We start from the raw sequence: 26,507 nt of genomic DNA on the forward strand, positions 1-26,507 counted from the left end.
TCCAGCTGTTTTCTGTATACCCCGCTTGGAATTCTCAGCTGTATACCAGCAGAGCGCTCTGAGAAGAAAACAGCTGTGTACAGAAGACAAGCGGCCCGTTTGTCTTCTGCATACCCTGTTCGGAGCACTCAAGCTGTATACCAGCTGAGCGCTCTGAGAAGACAATAGCTGTATGCTGTCTTCTGCATACAGAGTGAGCCTTCATCTACACACTTATGCAAAGTGAACGCCCAAAACTGTCACTGAAACTGCTGTTTGAGTGAATTTTGAGCGATCATCTTGCCGTGTAAATGCGCACAACGATTATCGCTCAAAAGATGTCTTTTCAGCGACTTTTGAGTGATAATCGTTGTGCCTAAATGGGCCAAATAGATATAATAAAGGGTTCACATAATTTGATTTTAGGAGCAGGAAAAAAATTGTCTACATAAACTGAAAGGACAGCAAAAAAATCAATTGCACACAGTTTTCAGAGCTATAAATGGCAATATTTTATTATTTATGGCAAGTGCTAGAAAGCAATACCAATGTTTAAAATCAGACCTCACAAAACTGGAGCTTCACATCGTAATAATCCATCAGGACAGCTCAATTGTTTTTTCTAGCAAAGAAGATATTATTATACGCTGCCGACATTCTGTAAAATTTAACTTCAGATTAATATTGCATCTTGCATGTTGATAACAAGGGATTTCTTCGATAGATGAGGACCAGGATTAGGCTCTTTAAAGACACAACACTGTACGGATGCTAGTAGAAGAAAATACATTTGTTAGACATCTGTGGTTTATACAGTATCAAGCTTTATGCATTTTCACCTTTTAAAGACCACTGTGTAGAAATATTTATTAGAGATGAGCGAACGTACTCGTCCGAGCTTGATATTCGTGCGAATATTAGGGTGTTCGAGATGCTCGTTACTCATAACGAGCACCACGCGGTGTTCCGGTTACTTTCAGTTTCCTCTCTGAGACGTTAGCGCGCTTTTCTGGCCAATTGAAAGACAGGGAAGGCATTACAACTTCCCCCTGTGACGTTCAAGCCCTATACCACCCCCCTGCTGTGAGTGGCTGGGGCGATCAGATGTCACCCGAGTATAAAAATCGGCCCCTCCCGCGGCTCGCCACACATGCCTTGTGACTTAGCTGAGGGAAAGTGCTGCTGCTGGTGCTGCTGTAGGGAGAGCGTTAGGAGTCAGTGTAGGCTTCAAGAACCCCAACGGCCCTTCTCAGGGCCACATCTACTAGTGTGCAGTACTGTGTTAGCACAGTAATTTTTTTTTTGTCCAAAATTGGATCTGCAGAGCATTGCGCCCTGCAATAGGGACAGAAGTGGGGGTTAGGCAGGGAGAGTGTTAGGAGTTAGTGTAGGCTTCAAGAATCCCAACGGTCCTTTCTAGGGCCACTTCTATCCGTGTGCAGTACTGTCCAGGCTGCTGTTAGCAGTGTTGCATATTTTTTTTTCTTCTCAAAACCGGCTGTGCAGAGCATTGCACCCGGCATTAATACTACAGGGATAGAATTGTGTAGGCAGGGCCAGAAGACATTTATTATTCATTGAATACACGCAGTGGGGTCTTCCCTTTGCTAAAAAGGAAAAAAATTATATTTGGCCAGCCTGTGTCAGTCCTAAGGTCTCCGTGTACGTGTGTGCTGCGTGGACAACGTACAAAAATCAGACGCAACCAGCTATGCTTTACTGCAGGCTTGCGCCATTGTCTTTCCTGACTGGCAAATACCTGCTCTGCTAGAGTTAATAACTCTGCTACACTAAAGTTGTGTGTCACTTTTTCAGGGCCACACTACAGTTCTAAAAGTTATTGTTCATTGAATATACGCAGTGGGTCCTTCCCTTTGCCAAAAAGGAAAAGAAATTATATTTGGCCTGCCTGTGTCAGTCCTAAGGTCTGCGTGTACGTGTGTGCTGCGTGTACAACGTACAAAAATCAGACGCAACCAGCTACGCTTTACTGCAGCCTAGCGCCATTGTCTTTCCTGACTGGCAAATACCTGCTCTGCTAGAGTTAATAACTCTGCTACACTATACTTGTGTGACACTTTTTGAGGGCCACACCACAGATATTAAACTTCTTGTTCATTGAATATACGCAGTGGGTGCTTCCCTAAGCTAAAAAGGAAAAGAAATTATATTTGGCCTGCCTGTGTCAGTCCTAAGGTCTGCGTGTACGTGTGTGCTGCGTGTACAACGTACAAAAATCAGACGCAACCAGCTACGCTTTACTGCAGCCTAGCGCCATTGTCTTTCCTGACTGGCAAATACCTGCTCTGCTAGAGTTAATAACTCTGCTACACTATACTTGTGTGACACTTTTTGAGGGCCACACCACAGATATTAAACTTCTTGTTCATTGAATATACGCAGTGGGTGCTTCCCTAAGCTAAAAAGGAAAAGAAATTATATTTGGCCTGCCTGTGTCAGTCCTAAGGTCTGCGTGTACGTGTGTGCTGCGTGTACAACGTACAAAAATCAGACGCAACCAGCTACGCTTTACTGCAGCCTAGCGCCATTGTCTTTCCTGACTGGCAAATACCTGCTCTGCTAGAGTTAATAACTCTGCTACACTATACTTGTGTGACACTTTTTGAGGGCCACACCACAGATATTAAAATTCTTGTTCATTGAATATACGCAGTGGGTGCTTCCCTAAGCTAAAAAGGAAAAGAAATTATATTTGGCCTGCCTGTGTCAGTCCTAAGGTCTGCGTGTACGTGTGTGCTGCGTGTACAACGTACAAAAATCAGACGCAACCAGCTACGCTTTACTGCAGCCTAGCGCCATTGTCTTTCCTGACTGGCAAATACCTGCTCTGCTAGAGTTAATAACTCTGCTACACTATACTTGTGTGACACTTTTTGAGGGCCACACCACAGATATTAAACTTCTTGTTTTTCATTGAATACACGCAGTGGGGTCTTCCCTTTGCAAAAAAGCGAAAACATTATATTTGGCCTGCAGGCTTGCGCCAATTTATTTCCTGCCTGGGAAATCAAATCACTGGTAATACAGCATGCTGAGGGGTAGGGGTAAGCCTAGAGGACGTGGACGTGGACGTGGCCGAGGACGCGGAGGGCCAAGTGAGGGTGTGGGCACAGGCCGAGCTCCTGATCCAGGTGTGTCGCAGCCGACTGCTGCGCGATTAGGAGAGAGGCATGTTTCTGGCGCCCCCACATTCATCGCCCAATTAATGGGTCCACGCGGGAGACCTTTATTAGAAAATGAGCAGTGTGAGCAGGTCCTATCCTGGATGGCAGAAAGTGCTTCGAGCAAGCTATCATCCACCCACAGTTCTGCGCCATCCACTGCTGCAAATCCGAATCCTCTGTCTGCTGCTCCTCCTTCCTCCCAGCCTCCTCCCTCCACTACAATGACACCTGCTCAGGAGCGGGCAAACTCCCAGGAACTGTTCTCGGGCCCCTGCTTAGATTGGGCAGCAGCGGTTCCTCTCCCACCAGAGGAGTTTATCGTCACCGATGCCCAACCATTCGAAAGTTCCCGGGGTCCGGGGGAAGAGGCTGGGGACTTCCGCCAACTGTCTCAAGAACTTTCTGTGGGTGAGGAGGACGATGACGATGAGACACAGTTGTCTTGCAGTGAGGTAGTAGTAAGTGCAGTAAGTCCAAGGGAGCAGCGCACAGAGGATTCGGAGGAAGAGCAGCAGGACGATGAGGTGACTGACCCCACCTGGTGTGCAACGCCTACTCAGGACAGGTCTTCAGAGGGGGAGGCAAGGGCATCAGCAGGGCAGGTTGCAAGAGGCAGTGCGGTGGCCAGGGGTAGAGGCAGGGCCAGACCGAATAATCCACCAAGTGTTTCCCAAAGCACACCCTCGCGCCATGCCACCCTGCAGAGGCCGAGGTGCTCTAAGGTCTGGCAGTTTTTCACAGAGACGCCTGACGACCGACGAACAGTGGTGTGCAACCTTTGTCGCGCCAAGATCAGCCGGGGAGCCACCACCAACAGCCTCACCACCACCAGCATGCGCAGACATATGATGGCCAAGCACCCCACAAGGTGGGACGAAGGCCGTTCACCGCCTCCGGTTTGCACCGCTGCCTCTCCCCCTGTGCCCCAACCTGCCACTGAGATACAACCCCCCTCTCAGGACACAGGCACAACCGTCTCATGACCTGCACCCACAGCCTCACCTCCGCTGTCCTCGGCCCCATCCACCAATGTCTCGCACCGCACAGTCCAGCCGTCGCTAGCGCAAGTGTTGGAGCGCAAGCGCAAGTACGCAACCACGCACCCGCATGCTCAATCGTTAACCGTCCACATAGCCAAATTTATCAGCCTTGAGATGCTGCCGTATAGGGTTGTGGAAACGGAGTCCTTCAAAGCTATGATGGCAACGGCGGCCCCGCGCTACTCAGTTCCCAGTCGCCACTACTTTTCCGGATGTGCCGTCCCAGCCCTGCACGACCACGTCTCCCGCAACATTGTACGCGCCCTCACCAATGCGGTTAGTGACAAGGTCCACTTAACTACGGACACGTGGACAAGCACAGGTGGGCAGGGCCACTACATCTCCCTGACGGCACATTGGGTGAATTTAGTGGAGGCTGGGACAGAGTCAGAGCCTGGGACCGCTCACGTCCTACCCACCCCCAGAATTGCGGGCCCCAGCTCGGTGGTGGTATCTGCGGCGGTGTATGCTTCTTCCACTAAAGCACCCTCCTCCTCCTCCTCCTCCTCAACCTCTGTCTCGCAATCTAGATGTGTCAGCAGCAGCAGGACGTCGCCAGCAGTCGGTGTCGCGCGGCGTGGCAGCACAGCGGTGGGCAAGCGTCAGCAGGCCGTGCTGAAACTACTCAGCTTAGGAGATAGGAGGCACACGGCCCACGAACTGCTGCAGGGTCTGACAGAGCAGACCGACCGTTGGCTTGCGCCGCTGAGCCTCCAACCGGGCATGGTCGTGTGTGACAACGGGCGTAACCTGGTGGCGGCTCTGCAGCTCGGCAGCCTCACGCACGTGCCATGCCTGGCCCACGTCTTTAATTTGGTGATTCAGCGCTTTCTGAAAAGCTACCCACGCTTGTCAGACCTGCTCGTAAAGGTGCGCCGGCTCTGCGCACATTTCCGCAAGTCCCACACGGACGCTGCCACCCTGCGCACCCTGCAACATTGCTTTAATCTGCCAGTGCACCGACTGCTGTGCGACGTGCCCACACGGTGGAACTCTACGCTCCACATGTTGGCTAGGCTCTATGAGCAGCGTAGAGCTATAGTGGAATACCAACTCCAACATGGGCGGCGCAGTGGGAGTCAGCCTCCTCAATTCTTTTCAGAAGAGTGGGCCTGGTTGGCAGACATCTGCCAGGTCCTTCGAAACTTTGATCAGTCTACCCAGGTGGTGAGCGGCGATGCTGCAATCATTAGCGTCACCATTCCTCTGCTATGCATCTTGAGAAGTTCCCTGCAAACCATAAAGGCAGCCGCTTTGCGCTCGGAAACAGAGCCGGGGGAAGACAGTATGTCGCTGGATAGTCAGAGCACCCTCCTGTCTATATCTCAGCGCGTTCAGGAGGAGGAGGAGGAGGAGGAGGATGAGGAGGATGAGGAGGAGGGGGAAGAGACAGCTTGGCCCACTGCTGACGGTACCCATGCTGGTTGCCTGTCATCATTTCAGCGTGTATGGCCTGAGGAGGAGGAGGAGGAGGAGGATCCTGAAAGTGATCTTCCTAGCGCGGACAGCCATGTGTTGCGTACAGGTACCCTGGCACACATGGCTGACTTCATGTTAGGATGCCTTTCTCGTGACCCTCGCATTCAACGCATTCTGGCCACTACGGATTACTGGGTGTACACACTGCTCGACCCACGCTATAAGGAGAACCTTCCCAGTCTCATTCCCGAAGAGGAAAGGGGTTCGAGAGTGTTGCTATACCACAGGACCCTGGCGGACAAGCTGATGGTAAAATTCCCATCCGACAGCGCTAGTGGCAGAAGGCGCAGTTCCGAGGGCCATGTAGCAGGGGAGGTGCGTAGATCGAGCAGCATGTACATCCCAGGCAGTGCAACAGTCTTTAAGGGCCTGGCCAGCTTTATGGCTCCCCAGCAAGACTGTGTCACCGCTCCCCAGTCAAGGCTGAGTCGGCGGGAGCACTGTAAAAGGATGGTGAGGGAGTACGTAGCCGATCGCACGACCATCCTCGGTGACGCCTCTGCCCCCTACAACTACTGGGTGTCGAAGCTGGACACGTGGCCTGAACTAGCGCTGTATGCCCTGGAGGTGCTTGCTTGTCCTGCGGCTAGCGTCTTGTCGGAGAGGGTGTTTAGTGCGGCTGGGCGAATCATCACAGATAAGCGTACCCGCCTGTCAACCGACAGTGCCGACAGGCTAACACTCATCAAGATGAACAAAGCCTGGATTTCCCCAGACTTCTCTTCTCCACCAGCGGACAGCAGCGATACGTAAGCAATACGTAGGCTGCACCCGCGGATGGAAGCTACGTTCTCTCTCACCATCCAAAACGGGGACATTTCTGCTTCATCAATCTGTGTCTAATATTCCTCCTCCTCCTCCTCCTGCTCCTCCTCCTGAAACCTCACGTAATCACGCTGAACGGGCAATTTTTCTTAGGGCCACAAGGCTCACTCATAATTTTTCTAAACAATTTTTAGATGTTTCAATGCTCTGAAAAGCGTTGGAACTTTAACTTGAACCAATTTTTCGTTAAACTGGGCTGCCTCCAGGCCTAGTTACCACTTAAGCCACATTAACCAAAGCGATTAATGGGTTTCACCTGCCCTCTTGGTTGGCCATGGCCAATTTTTTTCAGGTACATTAGTACTGTTGATACAGCAATTTTTGTGGGCCATCGCCTACAGTGTAATCAAATAAATTTTTAGCCCACCTGCATTAAGCACGACATTACTACCTCAGCTGTGTTGGGCACTGCAATGGGATATTTTTATGTACCGCCGGTGGGTTCCAGGAAGCCACCCATGCTGTCGGTCGACAGGGACTTCACCATAGGGAGTTGTACCTGCCTGTGTCTATGAATTAAAAAGCCCGGTCTGACTGGGGCATGCAGAGACACCTTGACAGAATGAATAGTGTGTGACACATAGGTTCCCCATTGCTATGCCCACGTGTGCAGCTCCTGATGGCTGTGGCACAGGATTTTATTTCTCATTGCTTCTGTACAGCATTGTGGGCTATCGCCCCGCCACTTTGGTGTGCGCTGTGGGGGGGAGGGGGGGGGGCGGTTGGGCAGCATGTAACCCAGGAGAAGTGGCAGTGGAGTGTCATGCAGGCAGTGATTGTGCTTTGTTGGAGGTAGTGTGGTGCTTAGCTAAGGTATGCCATGCTAATGAGGGCTTTTCAGAAGTAAAAGTTTTTGGGAGGGGGGGGCCCACTCTTGCCGCTATTGTGGCTTAATAGTGGGACCTGTGAACTTGAGATGCAGCCCAACATGTAGCCCCTCGCCTGCCCTATCCGTTGCTGTGTCGTTCCCATCACTTTCTTGAATTGCCCAGATTTTCACACAAGGAAACCTTAGCGAGCATCGGCGAAATACAAAAATGCTCGGGTCGCCCATTGACTTCAATGGGGTTCGTTACTCGAAACGAACCCTCGAGCATCGCGAAAAGTTCGTCCCGAATAACGAGCACCCGAGCATTTTGGTGCTCGCTCATCTCTAATATTTATCCATCCCTAAAGAAATTTAGCTTCAGTTTAGATTATATTTGATTGTTCTAGAGAATTTACAATGAATTCCTTAAAAGAAATGTGTCATTAAAAATGATCAATTCGATAAATGACGTTCCTATGTTAAACAGATTTAAGGATTTTTGGGAATTTTCAAAAATTTTCAATTTCACGATCTACAGTATATTACAAAAAAACCTCCTAAAATCCTGCAGTTTACATAATGATCATTAAGCCTAATAAAATTCTCACACATCTGATTCTGTAGAAAAATGTCTCAGCAATAGAGATGAGCGAGCACCAAAATGCTCGAGTGCTCATTACTCGAGTCGAACTTTCAGTGATGCTCGAGAGTTCGTTTCGAGTAACGAACCCCATTGAAGTCAATGGGCGACTCGAGTATTTTTGTATATGACTGGTGCTCCGCTAAGGTTTTCATTTGTGAAAATCTTAGCAAATCACCAAAGTCATGTAAAAAACATAGAAATGGATAGGGCAGGCGACGAGCAACATGCAGGGCTGCATTTCGGGCTCCGAGGCCTCACTATTAAGCCACAATAGTGGCAAGAGTGGGACCCCCTCCCCCCACTGTCAGAATAACGATCATTCTCCTCTTCCACAGCTGTAACAGCTGTGGCAGAGAGGAACGATGTTAGCCCATTGAATTCAATGAAGCCGGCAATACAGCCGGCTCCATTGAAAGCAATGGGCTGCCGGAGAGTGCGGGATGAATTTTCGGGAAGGGCTTAAAAATATAAGCCCTTACCTGAAAAAGAAAGATTTTAGTGTAAAAAAGAATAAAAATGCAGGCATTCTCTTCAATGGAGCCGCTGCTGCTGCCGGCGACTCCATTGAAGACAATGGTCCGCTGGCACACCTGAATTCTTTTTCAGGGAAGGGCTTTACATATAAGCCATTCCCTGGAAATGAATTAAAAGTGATTTAAAAAAAAAAAAAATAGATACTCACCTCTAGAGATGAGCGAGCGTACTCGGAAAAGCACTACTCGCTCGAGTAATTTGCTTTATCCGAGTATCGCTGTGCTCGTCCCTGAAGATTCGGGTGCCGCTGCGGCTGACAGGTGAGTCGCAGCGGGGAGAAGGGGAGAGCGGGCGGGAGAGAGGGAGAGAAAGATCTTACCTCCGTTCCTCTCCGCTCTCCCCTGCAGCTCCCCGTTCCGTGCCGGCACCCGAATCTTCAGGGACGAGCACAGCCATACTCGGATAAAGCAAATTACTCGAGCGAGTAGTGCTTTTCCGAGTACGCTCGCTCTTCTCGACTCACCTCCCTTCAGCTGCCGGGGCACAGCCGCGTCTTCTCCTGCTGTCCCCTGCACTGTGGTGCTGAACTGCTGTCATTCAGCTGAGAGCTGCGCTGAGCCAATCAGAGGCAGCACTCACTCACCCATTCATGAATTCATGAATGGGTGTGAGTGAGATCTGCCTCTGATTGGTCAGGCTGTGACCAATTAGAGGCAGCTCATTCAGCAGGCGGGGATTTTAAATCCCCGGCTGCTGAATACTACAGAGAGTAGTTCAGGGGAACTGCCAGCTGGCCGCAGCTGAACTCCGTCTGCCGGGACAAGGTGAGTATATATATATTTTTTTATTTTTACACATTTCTGGATGAATTGCAGGGAAGGGCTTATATATTTAAACCCTTCCCGAAAATTCATTGTGTGATCGCCGGCAGCCCATTGCTTTCAATGGAGCCGGCTGTATTGCCGGCTCCATTGAATTCAATGGGCTAACATCGTTCTGCCGGGACAAGGTGAGTATATTTTTTTTTTTACTTTTTACACATTTTAGGATGATTTTCAGGCAAGGGCTTATATTTTTAAACCCTTCCCGAAAATTCATCCCGCGCTAGCCGGCAGCCCATTGCTTTCAATAGAGCCGGCTGTATTGCCGGCTCCATTGAATTCAATGGTCAGTGCTCGTTTAACGAGCATCTCGAGCACCCTAATACTCGAACGAGCATCAAGCTCGGACGAGTATGCTCGCTCATCTCTACTCAGCAATCATCTTATCACCAGCAGGATTACAATAAGTGGTGACACATATATAAAGATGTGATTGTTCTCCATAAAAGAAACTAAGCAATCTTGTAGATATGATACCTTTCAATGGCTAACAAAAATAAATGTTATAGCAAGCTTTCAAACCTACTTAGGGCTCTTCCTCAGGCTTATAAAAGATAACATATAAAGATAACATAGGATACATTATTCACAATAGTTGATCAGAGGTCGCCACCCCCCCACTCCATGCACAATGACCTCTGCATGTCACAGAACACAGCTAGAAAAGTCTGCCAGAGAAGTTGATAGTTCAACTTGTCCTGATTGTGTGAATCCCTTACGATTTATACTTTAAAGTACATGTAAGCAGCAAATGGAAAAGGACATTGCCCATAGTCAAGCACGAAGATATGTATATAATATATAGGCACAGACATGGTGTGATTAATTTGCACTTTTAAAAAAATTTCAGAACAGGATGAGTAGACATTAAATACTTAATTAGTCCAACGATAAGGGATGTGAAAGTTTTATGGTCCCCAAATTGGAGTAAGTTGGAAAGCTCGTTATATCATCATGTTTTTTGTTAGCCATTAAAAGGTATCATATCTACAAGATTATTTGGTTTCTCTTGCTGAGAACAATCACATTTTTCATCTGTAGTAGGTTTGTGTAATTTCTGTACACTAGGTATATGCTAGACCTTTAAAAGGGTTTTGTCATTTGCAAAATACTTGATAAAACTTACTTCTTGCAACCCAGTAAGAGTCCTGCACTGTACTCCCTCTTCCAGATCTATGCCATGCTCTGAGATTTCCAATAGGTCATGTGACTATGCTGAATCCCGATTCTTACATTTCCAATGATGTAGCTTTCCTTGTAAGCTGTTTACTTCCAGCCAGGGCACTGAATGCTCTGTCACTAGTGACTCAGTGTTCACTCCTTGGTCAGAACTGCTGAATCCTTGGCTGTTTTGGACACAGTGGGCAAACAGCATTGATGACTTCATAGCTTGTTACGCTTCAATAGTCACTCTTTGAATCTACAGCGTGAATGGCTATAGGTAACTGGAGTCTCGATATGGCCGTGCTGAAGTGAAGTAGGTGGGACTAGACTATATATTGTAGAGTAGTGAAATGGGCAGAAGCAGTGCTCTGAGGTTAGAAGTAGTGCTACAGCGCTATTACTCATAGGAATTGACCCTGCTGGCCAGAGGTGGAAGTGCTGCGCTGCCATTGCTGCTCATGTAAACCAGCATGAACAGTTGACAAATGGACACAAGGGGAGCATGGCAGCAAAAATAAAGTATTCGATTTGAAGGTTGGATCACATTTAAGGCTGTGCTGGGCAGAAGAGTAGCCATATTAAAATTAAGCTTACATGACAAAGCCCAATAAAGTTTATTGTCATTTTACAATATAATTTTTATATTAGTTTACAATTAGATTATTTTAAGACGTAAAGCATACCTCTCTCCCTTGCGCAGAAGTTCAAATCCTTCATTGATCTTCTCAAGTGGTAATTTGTGAGTTATCAGACCATCAAGCTCAAATTTCTTATTCATATAGTCCTCCACAAGTTTTGGCACATCATCTTTAGTCTTCCAACCTTTCCCAACAAACACAATTGTTATTCATAGACCACAAGAAGCTGTTGGCAAAAAGTGCATCAGGTGTGTCACCCCTTATTCCTCATAGATGCTAACTTCTTGCCGAGGAGGGCCCTCACTCCTATTCTTCAGATTGCTTATTAGTAATACTGTATGTAATGCCTTATTTGGTCCGTACATGTACCCGCTGGTTTGTAAAGTCCAGTGAAATTTGTTGTCGCTATATAATGATTATAATTATACATTTTTAACTACATACTATACAGCAAAAGAAATGCAAACTATGATGATGGAATTTTTTTTTCATACCCTTCCCTCAAAAAAAAAACACAAAAAGAGAAACAAAGCAAACTGATATGTTGGAACTTATGTTGCAATTGAAAAAAATACAACTCTACCTGCCTCAAATAAGCATAAGCAATGTGAAACATGCGGTTAAAACCAGGCAGATGTACTGTAGTTTAAACTAGGTACATTGGGGTTACTACTGTGACCTTCATGATGTTACTGTTTTGTGAGGCAAACGGGTTTTTAATTTAGTAACTCCAATGTGCTTCATTTTACCCAAATGCACCTTGATTTACTGTTGGTGTTCAGCTCAGACATTCACCTGATGACAGACTCAAGTCAACTTTTATACAATGTGGTTGACTAGCTCTGCGTTGTACGATACAAACGAAAATCATCACCAATTGCACAGTCTTTACACAAGTTCTAATACCTATTCTCAAAATGTTCTATATAATGTATTACCTCCTAAAACAGATCCACACAGAATTCGCCCGGTCAGCATTAACATGGGATCAAATGTCATGGTAGCATTTGAAGGAGCTACGCCTACAATCACAGTTTTTCCACAGCCAAAGAAACTGGATGAAAGAGCAGATGTCTAATGGAAAAACACAAAAAAGTATAATAAAATAAAAAACAACTCACTATGACTTCTATGGTTACTGTTCTGTCAATATTGAACTGGGACCCAGATTTTCTAAGAGAGATGGCTGGCATTTATTGTTTCATAATTTACGATAGTAAATTTTTTTTTGTCGTCCACATACCATGACTCCAATGTTTCCAATAACCTCAAAGGCATAGTCTACTCCGCCATCAGTCATCTCTGCCAACACTTCATGGATAGGTCGGTCGTAATCTTTGGGGTTGATACATTCAGTGGCTCCAAGCTCTTTGGCTTTTGCAAATTTGTCGCAGTTTATATCAACTCCAATAATCTTGGCTGCACCAGCTACTTTACATCCAATAATCACAGACAAGCCAACTCCTCCCAGACCAAATACTACACAGGAAGAGCCGGGTTTGACCTGTAATAAGTGAAATAGTAGAACAGTTGCATCAACTGCTGAAAATGTGAAAAGCTAAAGCATTAACATGGTTTTCCAGTCCTGTAAATATTGATGATCTATCCTCTGTATGAGTTACCTACACTACATCAGCCTAGCTCCAACACAAAGCACCTTACTGATCAGCTGAAGTGAGTCTTCCGCCACGCCGCAGCTGCTTCACAATTCTATCACTTGTTCAGTGACCCACAGTGGTACTGTAAGGCTGCCTTCATATCTGCATTGGAACCTACAAATACAGTTTCCATCACAGATCCCGCACAACGTATTGTAAGAAATAGCACTACATGTAGTGTTTTTTTCTTCTGGTAAAATGACAGGCAGCTGAGCGGAAACTGAAAGGACCCCAATATAGTCAATGCGGACTGTTCTGTTCCATCATAAGATGGACCCGTTAAGCCAGGAGATTCCTCTTTCATGCTCCCCAAACAGAGCAGGAAAATTGACTTCCTGCCACAGATGTGAAGGCAGCCCAACTCTTTTCAATTGACATGGGAATGGAATGGGGAAAAAAGACAATTCTGCATTTTAAATTTACATTGTTCACTATTGGACTTATATTACAGGTCATCTGTTTTGTTCTGTGGATATGTCCGATTAAGACCTTGCCAATCATATAAAGATTTCTATTATTGCACAATAGCAGAACATTTCTTGATTTCATGGCATCAAAAATTGTAAAGTATGTTTGGAAATATTTTACATATTCTAGTTGAAAATGTTTTTTCAAACTTTGCCCAAACTTGGTGCTTTTACTAAATATACAATAATTCTATCAGTCTATTTTTACCACCTAAATGAGGAGTGTCTAGTTTTGAAAGTGGGGTAATTTGTGGGGGTTCTTTCGTTTTGGCCGCTCAAGGGCTCTACAAGTGGGCAATGGGACCTAATTCACCTTCAAGCAAAATGTCTGTTCTGAAAGCCACCGGCTGCTCCTTTTGGTTCGGGCCCCATTGTGCATGCAGACAGAAGATTAGGACCACAACGGGTATGTTTCTTTTATTAAAGTAAACATAAAATATACTAGTATACAATTTATATGTAAGATGATTGCCAGTGATACCGGTGCTTATACAGTTTTATAAGCTGCCATAAAAACAATCTTTAAGGGCTCAGTCACACGAGCGTTTTGAAGCATGAATTTTTAAATGCATGAGTTATGGGTTCAAAAATTTGCATGACCGAAGCGGGCACCGCGGCAGAAAAAACGCTGCTAGCAGAGTTTATCCGCTCAAAAAAAAACGCTGCCCACTATCCCCTACTGCGGCTTTGACAGCTGCAGCAGGGGATTCCTTGAATGGGAAACCCCTGGATGCTGTCACATCCAGGTGTTTCACCTGTGGTCAATGGGGCTGGCGGCAGCTGTGGTGGCCCCATTGACATACAGAGAATATCGCGATCCTCTGCTACAACTGTGACAGCTGTGGCAGAGGATTTCTTCATCTCCGCAGGGAGTTCCATTGTCACTGGAGACCATGACAGCATTGTCACAGTGTCTAGTGAAAATTGGAATCCCCGCGGAGATGTAGAAATCCTCTGCCACAGCTGTGACAGCTGTGGCATTGGAGAGCGATGTTCTCCCATTGAATTCAATGGAGCCGGCAATATAATCAATCCAAAATGTGTAAAAAATAAAAAATAAAAAAGTATACTCACCTCTCTGCAACTGCCAGGGCTTAGCCGCATCCAGCCTTCTCTTCTCCTGCACTGCTCTGAGGTTTTTTCAGCAGACAGGGATTTAAAATCCCTGTCTGCTGAAAGGGCTGCCTCTGATTGGCTTAGCACTGTGAATAAATTAGAGGCAGCTCTCGGCTATTGAATGACAGCTGAGAGCTGCCTGTGATTGGTCCCTGCGCTCAGCCAATCAGAGGCAGCACTCACCCAGAGGCAGCTGTATTGCTGGCTCCATTGAATTCAATGGGAGAACATCGCTCTCCTCTGCCACAGCTGTCACAGCTATGGTAGAGGGTCGCAATCTTCACTATATGTTCTCAATGGGGTCGGCGCTGCTGCCACCAGCCCCGTTAAGCGCAAGGTGAAAACCCTGGATGCGAAAAAATTAAACTGGTTTGCCGCAGTTACATGCATACTTTGAACTGGTGTCCAATAATTTTTGCCGCGTGCGTTTGTGCGAATGTTAAATTCGCATGTGCCTCCTCCCATTAAAAAGCATTGGTTCTATTTAGATGCGTCCGGCAAACGCAACTGACAAACGCGCGTACAAATGCCTGTGTGACTGAGCCCTAAACTGGTAATGAACAGAACTAAATCAAACATAGAAGTTACCTTAGCAATTTTCACAGCTGACCCATATCCTGTAGAGAATGCACAACCCATGAGGAAAACCTTATCCAGTGGTGCATCCGGATGTATCTTAGCAACTGCAATGTCATCAACCACTGTGTACTCCGTAAAAGTGCTGGTATTGACGAAGTTATAAACAGGTTTCCCCTTGCATGTAAATCTAGTAGTGTTGTCCAATAGCAATCCCGTGAATTTCCACATGCTATTTTAAAGAAATGGAAAAAGACGTTGACTGGAAACCTTCTATAATATAAGGTTTGTCACTTATAGAATTATCTACAAAATTTCAGCTAGATTAAAAGGGTTGTCTCACCTCTAGCTCTTTTGCTGCAGGAAGCAGACAGCTCTGTACCTTGCGCAGTGGTCTGGGTTGGTATTGCAGGCTAAGTCTCATTCACTTTAATAGAACACAGCCTGCAGTACCAACCCAGGCCACGGTATAATGTACAGAACTGTCTACTGCAAAACAGCGAGAAGTGAAAATCAATAAGAGCCGTGCCTACAGTTCCAAGCCCTGCGCACTACATGGGAGGTCGGCGCGCAGGCTTCCGCTCTGACCTCTGTGCATTTGGAGCGAAAGCCTCCGTGCTGACCTCCCATAACGGCCAGCAATTGGAACTGCAGGCATGACTTTCATTGGTTTCAATGAGAGCCGTGCCTGCAGTTACAAGCGCCGGCCACTACACAGAGGTCAGCGCAGAGGCTTCCGCTCCAACTTCTGTTATTGCGGCGCTGACAGCATGTGCCCGTGTAGTGGCCCAGAGTTTTCGGGTCCCGTCCAGCACTTTAGAATGCATGTTCTATGTTTGTCTTGTGTCATAGTTATGAGTGCTGTGTAAGTTAGTGTTATGTGTATTAACACCTCCAGGCATTAAACGGTTAATGTCTGGTGATGTCTGGAAAATGTATCAATTTGTCTAGTTATGTGTATTGGTCTTTGTGCATGTGAGTTAGTTGTGTGTCAGGTGGAGAGTTGAGAGCTGGAGGTTGAAGAGAGAGGAGGTCCAGTGATGGAGGTTGACTGTGGATATATATGCCTTGTGAAAACCCGAACTGCACGAGAGTGAGAAAAGAGGCGATAGATGTAAGCCTACGTATAATCTGTTACTGTTAAAGTTACTACGTACAAGTTATTTCCTTGTTATGTGGAAGAGGAGAAGTTTGAGTAAAAGAACGAGACCTCGTGTTCCCGGTTCTTGTTGAAAAGGTACTTTCTGTGTGTGGACTACTTTTATTCAAGATGGGTAATCCGCCACTGAAGTAGAAATGTTGGTATCATGGTGACAAAACAGGAACTTAAGGTAACCCAGGTTACGAAACGTGATCTCCCCTGTTGATAATGAGGTCTGATACTTAGCCAGCCATTGGGAGGAGACAGTAGAACCTCTGTGACAGGTTGCTATTTCTTTACTCCGCTGTCTCTTCAGCTGAGGGCCTGCTCCTCGAACGCTGCACCCGCCCAGCTGATCGGTCGGGATCCCAAATGACAGACCCCGGCTAATTAACTACTGATGACCTATCCTGATGATAGGTTATCAGTAGTATTTTTCACTGAAAAACCCCTATAACTTGAGGTTTCAGAACACCAGATGCCAAGTAACACTGGATTCTTGTGTTTGTCTGTAGGTCCCCTAAAGCAGTGTTCCCCAACTCCAGTCCTCAGGGACCACCAACAGGTCATGTTTTCAGGATTTCCTCAGTATTGCACAGGGGGTGTAATTATTGTCAGTGCTTCAGACATTGCAACAGGTGTTCTTACCATAGGATATCCTGAAAACATGACCTGTTGGGGTCGCTGAGGACTGGAGTTGGGGATCCCTGCCCTAAAGCACCAGACTCTGGGTACAAGTGTTATTTTGGATTCATTATACCTGTAACCCTGGGGTTAAGAAAGTGTTAAATGTACGAGATTACATAAATACTTACTCAGATTTGTCACAAAAATTACTGTCAGGATTTTTACAACATCTGCACTTTCCACATTGAGGAATGCACAATGGGATGACTTTATCACCTGTAAGAAATAAAATGTGGGAATGAATATATTGTTAATTAGAGATGAGCGAGCACCAAAATGCTCGGTTGCTCGTTACTCGAGTCGAACTTTCAGTGATGTTCGTGAGGTCGTTTCGAGTAACGAACCCCATTGAAGTCAATGGGCGACTCGAGCATTTTTGTATATCGCTTATGCTCGCTAAGGTTTTCATTTGTGAAAACCTGGGAAATTCAAGAAAGTGATGGGAACGACACAGAAACGGATAGGGCAGGCGAGGGGCTACATGTTGGGCTGCATCTCAAGTTCCCAGGTCCCACTATTAAGCCACAATAGTGGCAAGAGTGAGACACCCCCCCCCCCCCCCCGCACTGTCAGCATAAAGATTGTTCTCCTCTGCCACAGCTGTAACAGCTGTGGCAGAGAAGAACGATGTTAGCCCATTGAATTCAATGGAGCCGGCAATACAGCCGGCTCCATTGAAAGCAATGGACTGCCGGCGAGCGCGGGATGAATTTTCGGGAAGGGCTTAAATATATAAGCCCTTCCCTGCAATTCATCCAGAAATGTGTAAAAATAAAAAATATATATACTCACCTTGTCCCGGCAGAACGATGTTAGCCCATTGAATTCAATGGAGCCGGCAATACAGCCGGCTCCATTGAAAGCAATGGGCTGCCGGCGATCGCAGGATGAATTGTCGGGAAGGGCTTAAATATATAAGCACTTCCCTGCAATTCATCCAGAAATGTGTAAAAATAAAAAAATATATATATACTCACCTGGTCCCGGCAGACGAAGTTCAGCGCGGCCGGCGGCAGTCCTCCTGAACTGCTCTGAACAGCTGTGAGTAGTATTCAGCAGCCGGGGATTTAAAATCCCCACCTGCTGAATGAGCTACCTCTGATTGGTCACAGCCTGACCAATCAGAGGCAGATCTCACTCACACACCCATTCATGAATTTATGAATGGGTGAGTGACTGCTGCCTCTCATTGGCTCAGCGGTACCAATCAGATTGGTCCCTGTGCTGGCACATCACAGAGCCAGAGCCGCGGGAGAGGTGAGTGCCACGCTGGTCCCTGCAGGGGCTCGGGTCGGGTCTCTCGCAGCGGGATCCAACCCAGCCAACTGCAGGCGGCCATAGGAGCTCTAGACACTAAATGGAAGAGTATTTTCAATTAAAACTATTTGCAAAGTTGCTTCAGTTTAGATGACTAGATAGCAACAAAAACATTTTCACAAAAGTTGTACATTGCCTTTAACCCCTTAAAGACATGGCCTATTTTGGGCTTAAGGATGCAATGATTTTTGGCAGATTTTCATATCCATTTTTCAAAAGCTATAACTTTTTATTTTTCCACCGACACGGCTGTATTATGGCTTGTTTTTTGCATAACGAGCTGTAGTTTTTATTGGTGCCATTTTTGGATACATAGACTATATTGTAAAACTTTTATTATTTTTTTTATGATAGCAGGAGAAAACACATCAATTCTGCCCTAGTTTTTTTAACAGCGTTAATTGTACTGCATAAATGATGCAATACAATTTTTCTGTGGGTCGGTAGGATTACAACAATACCAAATTTCTTATATTTTTTTTACATTTTTCCAAATAAAAAACATTTTTTTGGAAAGTATTTTTTTTACTAAATCGCTGCATTCAAAGTCCTATAACTTTTTATTTTTCCATGGACAGAGCTCTATGGGAGCTTATTTTTTGCGAGACAAGCTGTAGTTTTTATTGGTACTATTTTTAGGTAAATATGGCTTTTTTGATCATTTTTATAGCGTTTTATTGGGAGGCAAAATCAGTCTTTTCGGTTTGTTTTTTTTACACTTTTGGCCGTGCAGGATAAAAAGAGTGTTCAATTTACTGTACACATCGTTACAGATACAGTGATACTAAATTAAAGCAATCCTTCAATTTACGAGTCTTACCAGGTTGCAGGTTTGTTACTCCTTCGCCAACACTCTCTACAATCCCAGCGGCTTCATGGCCCAGTATGATAGGGAATTTTATGCTACTCAAGTCACCATGTATAACATGATCATCTGAACGACAAATTCCAGCTGACACAATCTGGAGGAATACATAACATTTTACTGTACATTGAACTCTTGGGAGTGAAATTGAGATACTACCAAGTCTAACTAAAATATCACAGACGGCATAATCCATGGTTACATTTACAGCAGGAAGGTCTGTTTACCTTGTCCAAAATAGTATTACCTAAGGTTTATGTATTTAGCAGACAGTGCATGAAGTTTATATATTTTCTTTATGTTTCTTGATCTCCTCCTCTGCTAGAAAAGGAAGAAACAGCATGGTGGTTTAGGGAATATCAATAATTTTACAGGATCATTAGAAATTATACCTAGGGAAGTAAAGAAATAGGTGCACCAGAATCCTCAGACTAAAAAATAAGAGAGTTTCAGATAGAATGAAGGACATCAAGTACCAAAATCACAATTTCCTTATTTATGTATAACAACCCTTAAATAGCAGATAATAAATGTGAAGAAAATATATTAGTACCTGAAAAAGGCAATTATCAACAAGCTGTTCCTTAAATGCCCCAAAATCCTAATATGACCCTAATAGGCTCTAATTTTCTTCTGTGCCTAGATGGGGTATGTGCCCGGATAAAAGCAGCCCCGCCAAGGTATGAGATAGAGGCCGAAACATGCACATTAATTTCCTACTACTACAGAGTCCACCGCTAATATGGCATGTATTGAATGTTGTAGTAGTAGTGGAGATCACTGTAGTATCGGTAGAAGTCACTGTAGAAATGGTAGAAGCCAATGTAGTAGCAGTAGAGATCAATGTAGTAGTGGTAGAGGCCATTATAGTAGCAGTAGAGGTCACTGTAGTAATGTTAGAAGTCACTGTAGTAATGGTAGAAGTCAATGTAGTAATGGTGGAGGTCACTGAAGTAGCTGTGGGGGTCACTCTAGTAGCTGTGGTGGTCATTGTGCTTATGTTGATCTGGTTGCAGAGTAATTTAGGGTGTGAAAGGGTGAGGGTGCGTTAAATATCACCTTTATGCGAACTTCATGAGCCTTTGGTGGTGCAACCTCAATCTCTTCAATGCTGAGTGGCTGTTTGGGTCCCCAGCAAACAGCAGCTTTACATTTGATGACCTGAAAGTGAAATAAAGCAGTATAGTCAGCTGCATACATCAAAAGATAATATCCACTCTGTTTCCCAATTCACAATTTTCAACCCATTCTCGGAACCAGTTTAAAAATTGTGCTGACCCAAAGGAATCTACTGTAGCACGTGTGGCCAGAAGGCTTTTGTCACGGTGACGCCAACACTCCGACTGGACCCGAAGAAATAACAGTAGTAGTTTAGAAATCTGGGAGTGTACAGATTTACTAACTTTCATATTTTTGAAATACAAGAATGAATCTACAATTCTCCGGTGAAGTGCTTGGAACAGATACAAGTAGATGCAGTATTAAGCAAGCAATTAAACACAATGAGAAAATAAAAAGATATTTATTTATTTATGACCTGACTTCAACGCTCTCTCCTTTTCCTTTTTCCTGAACTGGTTTGATTAGACAATTTCCCCACTAGCTGCTTTAGGTAAAGGCTTGATTTAAGTTTAGTGAAGTGTATATGAAGCAGAGGGACAAGTAGCTGAAGGCTAAACCTGACTTTGACTTCACCGGGTAGTTATGACTCACACTTTGTAACAGGCTGACCTCAGAAAGGTTCCCCTCTGCCTCTGCTGCGGGGTGCCCAGGGAGCAGGTTTAAACTTCGCTCGACCTCGGGTGAAGCGTGCTCCACTGCTGGATTACTCTTGTACGGGTATCTCCTCCTCTCCAACATGACTGACTGATGCTATCTCCACCTCCTCTGACTATTCTCTTTCTTAACTGCTCACTTACTCCTGCTTGTAATGACTGTGGATGTGGAACCACTGTGTAAACCTACCGGGTAGGTGATGATCCAGCCCCACAATCCAGATTGTGTCTGAACAGTGCGCCTAAATCACCTCTCTCAGTTCCCACACTTTCTGGACTCCTCCTCCTGCATAGGCACTTGTGAAGTTGCATCTCTGCCCTTGGGCTCTGCACCAGTTAAATTGAATCTGACTTTCAGCCAATGTCAACGTCAGTGCTAAGTTCTAGGCTTAAAAAAGAAGGGGAGAAACAGGGTCTGTCCTACAGACGGCACCTTCTGTATCCAGGGACAGCATACAGACAGGTGTGGCAGGACAAGTACAGCAGTGAGTCTTCTGTAGGACCCACTAGGCCACTACAATAATATGTCTAAAATTGGAACAGAAATAGCTTCTATTTGAATACTGAAATTGTAGGGTTGTAGGATAAGTCATGCATTTTGCACACGTCCAAGCCAGTCGGTGATCTCAAAGACATAGATTACAATTGATAGTACCTGGCAGCCTTTATATCTAATCTTGTGAACATAATTAGAAGCTGTAGGCGGTTTAGATTCATTCCCAGTTCTGCCTTCAAAAGATGCCAAAAATTCTATTTGCTGTTTAAAGGGAACCTGTCTTCAAATATAAGCACCATAAACTATGTGGAGTCCGGAGAGACCCTTTTCATGCTCACCTGGTCCGTCGTTCCTGCGAGTTTCCATATAAAGTGTCAGCGACGATCATTAAAGCTTCATCACTGTTCAGGCCAAATTCAAACCATTTAAAAACCTGCCTGTAAAAAATGCAGATTGTCCATCCAAGTGGAGCTCTGCATCACATCACAAGGTGGCAGAATTATTCCGCATCCAAGTCAGCAGCTTATTCTGCAAATCCCGCAACAAAACCCTCAAGTCTCATTACAGATTTTGGTGCGGAATCTGTGTGTGTAATGTGGACCAATTCCGCCCATCTGAAAGCACCCTGTTTTTTGACTTCCATATGTCATCTGTTTTTCACGTTCACAAATGAAAATTAGATGCTTAGCTAATTGCGGCTTTAGACGAGCATATGCACAAATACGCCCACCTTAGTACATCATATTTGCACGGTGAATGAGTTTGATTTGCACCCGTATCAGCGCATTGTATAGTAGTTTTTTGCGCATGTAGGCTATGTTCTCATACACGCACGACACCCCCTTGCCCGCACTGATTGAAAAGGCTATTTAGCTCAATGTGGTCCAGATGTGTTCTCTTTCACAGAATTGCGCAGGTGGAATGGGGCCCTTGGTGCGCAAATATGCAGGAAAATAGAGCACGTCCTATTTTTTTTGCACGCTCAAGAAATGCATCTGCAAAAAAAGGGAAATAAGAATGAACCCATTGAGCAAAAACGTGTGCAGCTATGTTCGCCTGAAGCTGCCCTAACACTACTTCCTGATCAGTCAATGTTTCATTTTCTGCGCCACTTACCAATGGATTCCTGACATATGCATGCACATGGACGCTATTTTATTTTTTTTTGCATCCCCGCTAACTTGAATTGGCGAGTCTTGGAGCAAAATAGTGCATGCTGCAATTTATTTCACACCGACTATGAACTATGAGGGAGATTTATTAAGACCGGGATTTCTAATGCCAGAATATTATCCTGGTGGGCGCACGATGTGCCTAATGTATGCAGAGGTGCGTGTCTCTTCATATTTTAGGTGCCTCTTGGGCAATCCCTGCACCTACGCAAAAAGCTCTGCCAGCTAGGAGTTGGAATAGATTTCTAACATAATTTATGTCAGCTTCTGGCACAGATTATATATAAATATTAGAGATGAGCGAACGTACTCGGATAAGCACTACTCGTCCGAGTAATGTGCCTTATCCGAGTACCGCTGTACTCGTGCTGAAAGATTCGGGGCGCTCCGCTGCTGACAGGTGAGTCGCAGCGGGGAGCGGGGCAGAGTGGGCGGGAGAGAAGGAGAGAAAGATCTCCCCTCCGTTCCTCCCCGCTCTCCCCTGCAGCTCTCCGCTCCGCAGCACGTCCCGAATCTTTCAGCACGAGTACAGCGGTACTCGGATAAGGCATATTACTCGGACGAGTAGTGCTTATCCGAGTACGTTCGCTCATCTCTAATAAATATGTCAGGCCCCTCACAGACATTGCCTTTTTTCTGAAAAGTCGTGTACACAGGTGTACATGACAAAAAGTCAAATATTTTGCACAAACTGTCCTTATGCAAAAGATTTAGACTTTTTATATCTATTTTCACTTTATAAATCTCCCCCTATGTGTTTGTGTGTTGTCTGTTGTGTGTTGTCATTCTCAACATGGACAGTGAGTATGGTCGGGTAATTTAAGCCTACCGTAAATATCACTATTCCAATAGCTTGGTGTGACCCTAAGGGTATGGTCACATGGCAAAATCACTGATTTTCTGTGGCAAGGATCCGCACACTTAGTTAGCCCTGCAAAATGGGCAAATTCTGCCTGTGGAACTCCGAAACACAAACAAGCGTTTCCACATCAAAAAGTGACTTATCACTTCTTGACACTGAAATACCATTTTTGGCATTGGAATTCCGCATGTGGATTTTGCCCATTGACAGAGCAAACTCCGTGTGCTGAGGTGTCAAAACGGAGACAGAAACACATGTATTTTGAGACATTTTTGAGACAGAAATTTCCATATTAAATTCAGGAAGGATCCGCCCTGCAGACATGTCCTTAGGGTATGTTCACACATGGCAGACTTGTAGATTTTCCCCAGTGTATTACCGATGAAGCAATTTGAACTGGCTTTTGAAAAATCTTGTTCACATGTTGCTGGAAAAATCCACAGCATAAACTAACCCGCTATGTGACTTATACAACCCAATTCCAAAAACGTTGGGATGCTGCGTAAAATGTCAAGAAATGTAAAGAAAAAAAGAAAGCAATGATTTGGAAATCTCATATTCATATTTTATTCACAATGAAACATAAAACACATATCAGAAGGGGAAAGCGAGAAAAGCAGCACTGACGCTCAGAAACTGATAAGCAAATTTGTGATATTGCCGCAATTTTCTTGCGGTGATATCACGATCACCCCTGTGAAACTAGCCTTAGGCCTCGTTCACACGAGCGTGTATTTGTGCGGGCATATGTGCACACAAAACTGCCCGGCTATTAGAATCATTAGTTAACTATGATGTGTTCACATGTTTGTCTTTTACAGGTGTGCAAATTCGCGCACCTGTAAAAGATAGGACATCCGTGCGCCAGGAAGGTCTGTGTTGCGTGTAATTATTCCCTGCAGGGATTCCTATCATCACTGAACCCTGTGACAGCACTGTCACAGGGTTCAATGATGATGGCACTCCCCGCGGGGAATAAAGAATCCCCTGCCACAGCTATCACAGCTGTGACAGCTTTGGCAAAGGAACGCAATGTTCTTCCATTGCTTTCAATTCAATGAATAGCTGAGCGCTGACTGAGTACTGTGACCAACCACAGGCAGCACTACTCGTATTCACAATTATATCAGCAGCAGCACTTTAGGGATAAATCAAAGTCCCCGTTGTCTTTCAAAGCCGTATTAACAGGCGAGGAGGGAAACAACTGCGAAGCCCAGCAGGGTCCGGATCATGACCCAAAACAGAAATCCTAAACAATAATAAACAAGAACTTCACCAGTTCACGCATTCTCCACATAAATCAGAAGCGCATTTTTTCGAGCACATACGCGTGCACAAATACATGCTTGTATGAACGAGGCCTTAGGGTGCGTTCACACGAGCGTGTTTTTGTGAGTACTTAGGTGCATACATACATGCGCACCTAGGTACGAGCAAAAACACGCGTGAACACAGCTGCGTGCTTGTTGTCAATGGAGCCACGGCTGCTGCTTTACATATAAGTCCTTCCCTGAAAAAGAAACATTTTAGTGCCAAAAAAAAAAAACCTTACCACTCCGCTGCTGCCGTGACCCCCACGTGCATGAAGAACACATCTGCTGCATGCACCCCCACTAGTTAAAAGAATTCCCTGCTGCTACATCTGCCACATTTGTGGCAGATGCAGCAGAGGAATTCTTCAATTCTCAACCGCAGCTGTCACAAAATAGTGTGAAAAAAAAAAATCTATACTCACCTGCCAGGGCTCAGCCGCGACTTCTGGCGCTGTCTCCGGCTCTGTAGTACTGAGCTATCAGCAGCCGGGGATTTAAAATCCCCGCCTGCTGGTAGCTCTAATTGTGATGTTCTGCATGGCAGTGGCGGTCAGGTAATTTTTTTTTTTACTTTTTTCTGCTGGGGTGCCGACAGACCATTGTTTTCAATGGAGCCGCCGGCAGCAGCCGCGGCTCCATTGAAAACAATACGTGCATTCCCTATCGTGCACGCATGTCCTATCTTTGCAGACACTCACCTGCAAAGTACGGACATGTGCACACACCATAGGGAATGCATTGATGTAAATACAAGCGTGTTTTTGTGTGTGCGTATGCACACACAAAGACACGCTCTTGTGAACCCACCCTTAGGGGGCATTCAGACTTTTACTACAATTGCACTGAAAGCCACGGCAGATCGCAGCACAACCACACGTGCTTTTAACTACACCAACTAAATGCCAGAGGCCGCCTGCAGACAAGCAGGTCGGATCTGGCGGCGAGAATTCTGGCTGCGTGACCCGACCCGAGCGCCTGCAGAGACGAGCGCGTACTCACCCGCGCCCGGCGGCCCGGCTCTTTCATGTGCCGGCTGCCCGGCAGCCGGCGCATGCGCAGACCGGAGCCGGCGGCCGAGTGAGCAACGTATCTGTGCGAGGCTCTGCGAGCCCCGCACAAAAATAGGACATGCCGCGGTTTGTTTGCCGCGCGGCATTTCGCGCGGCCAAACCGCGGCCGTCTGCATAGGAGTGCGTATTATAATGCACTCCTATGCAGGCTTTGAGCGGCGGAAATCCCGCGGGAAATCCCGCTGCGGGATTTCCGCCCGTGTGCAGGCGGCCAGAGCCAGAGAGAAATTCAGGAATGTAAGGTCATGGCCGCACAAAGTTATCTACAAAACATTTCATAATACAAACAATGTTCCATTGCCCATTTTTTAGCACAGGAGGTGAAGTGGACGAAGTTCTTTTCTTCTGCACTGACTGCCAGCCCCATAGCCTTGAGTCGTCTTATAAATCCATTAATGTTGCACATTCAGCTGGAAGCTCAGAGTGATAGTGGCATTAAACAAGGACAAACATTAAGCAATTCAACAGGTAGTATTCTTACATTATCTTTTGCTGAATGGAAAAAAAATAATTGATATATGGGCATAAGTATCGGGGGTGTAGAGGGTGCAGTCGCACCTGGGCCCAGGAGCCCTAGGGGGTCTATGAAGTCTTTCTTGCAAACCAATACTATGAATGAAGCTTTATAGTTTTGGGGCCGAGTTCCAATTTAGCACTAGGGCCCCGGAGTTTCAGGTTATGCCTCTGCACACATGTATATATATATAAAGTTGAGTCATACTCCACAAGTGAGGAAGATCTGGACACATTAGAGCTCTTACTTACTTTTCCAGCAGTTGCCATGTTATACTTCCTTTCACAAAGCTGTCCAGAGATGACTACGAACAGTTTGCACAGTTTTCAGTTACTCTTCCTAATTCACCTCCCATTTCCTGC

At 45.6% G+C, this 26,507-nt stretch overlaps 1 protein-coding gene across 1 annotated transcript; it reads right to left on the bottom strand.

Moving 5' to 3' along the window:
* Positions 1-472: 472 nt before the first annotated feature.
* Positions 473-26,507, bottom strand: LOC136601739 (alcohol dehydrogenase 1-like). Its single transcript, XM_066588844.1, has 9 exons — positions 26,397-26,507; positions 20,003-20,104; positions 18,899-19,040; positions 16,890-16,977; positions 14,946-15,165; positions 12,360-12,620; positions 12,055-12,190; positions 11,162-11,300; positions 473-750 (listed from the first exon to the last, which is right to left on the bottom strand). Exons 1-9 carry the CDS (start codon positions 26,412-26,414, stop codon positions 726-728), a joined length of 1,131 nt encoding a protein of 376 aa, XP_066444941.1. The 5' UTR covers positions 26,415-26,507; the 3' UTR covers positions 473-725.

This window comes from Eleutherodactylus coqui, unplaced genomic scaffold (assembly GCF_035609145.1).
Source record: "Eleutherodactylus coqui strain aEleCoq1 unplaced genomic scaffold, aEleCoq1.hap1 HAP1_SCAFFOLD_120, whole genome shotgun sequence".
NCBI lineage: Eukaryota > Metazoa > Chordata > Amphibia > Anura > Eleutherodactylidae > Eleutherodactylus > Eleutherodactylus coqui.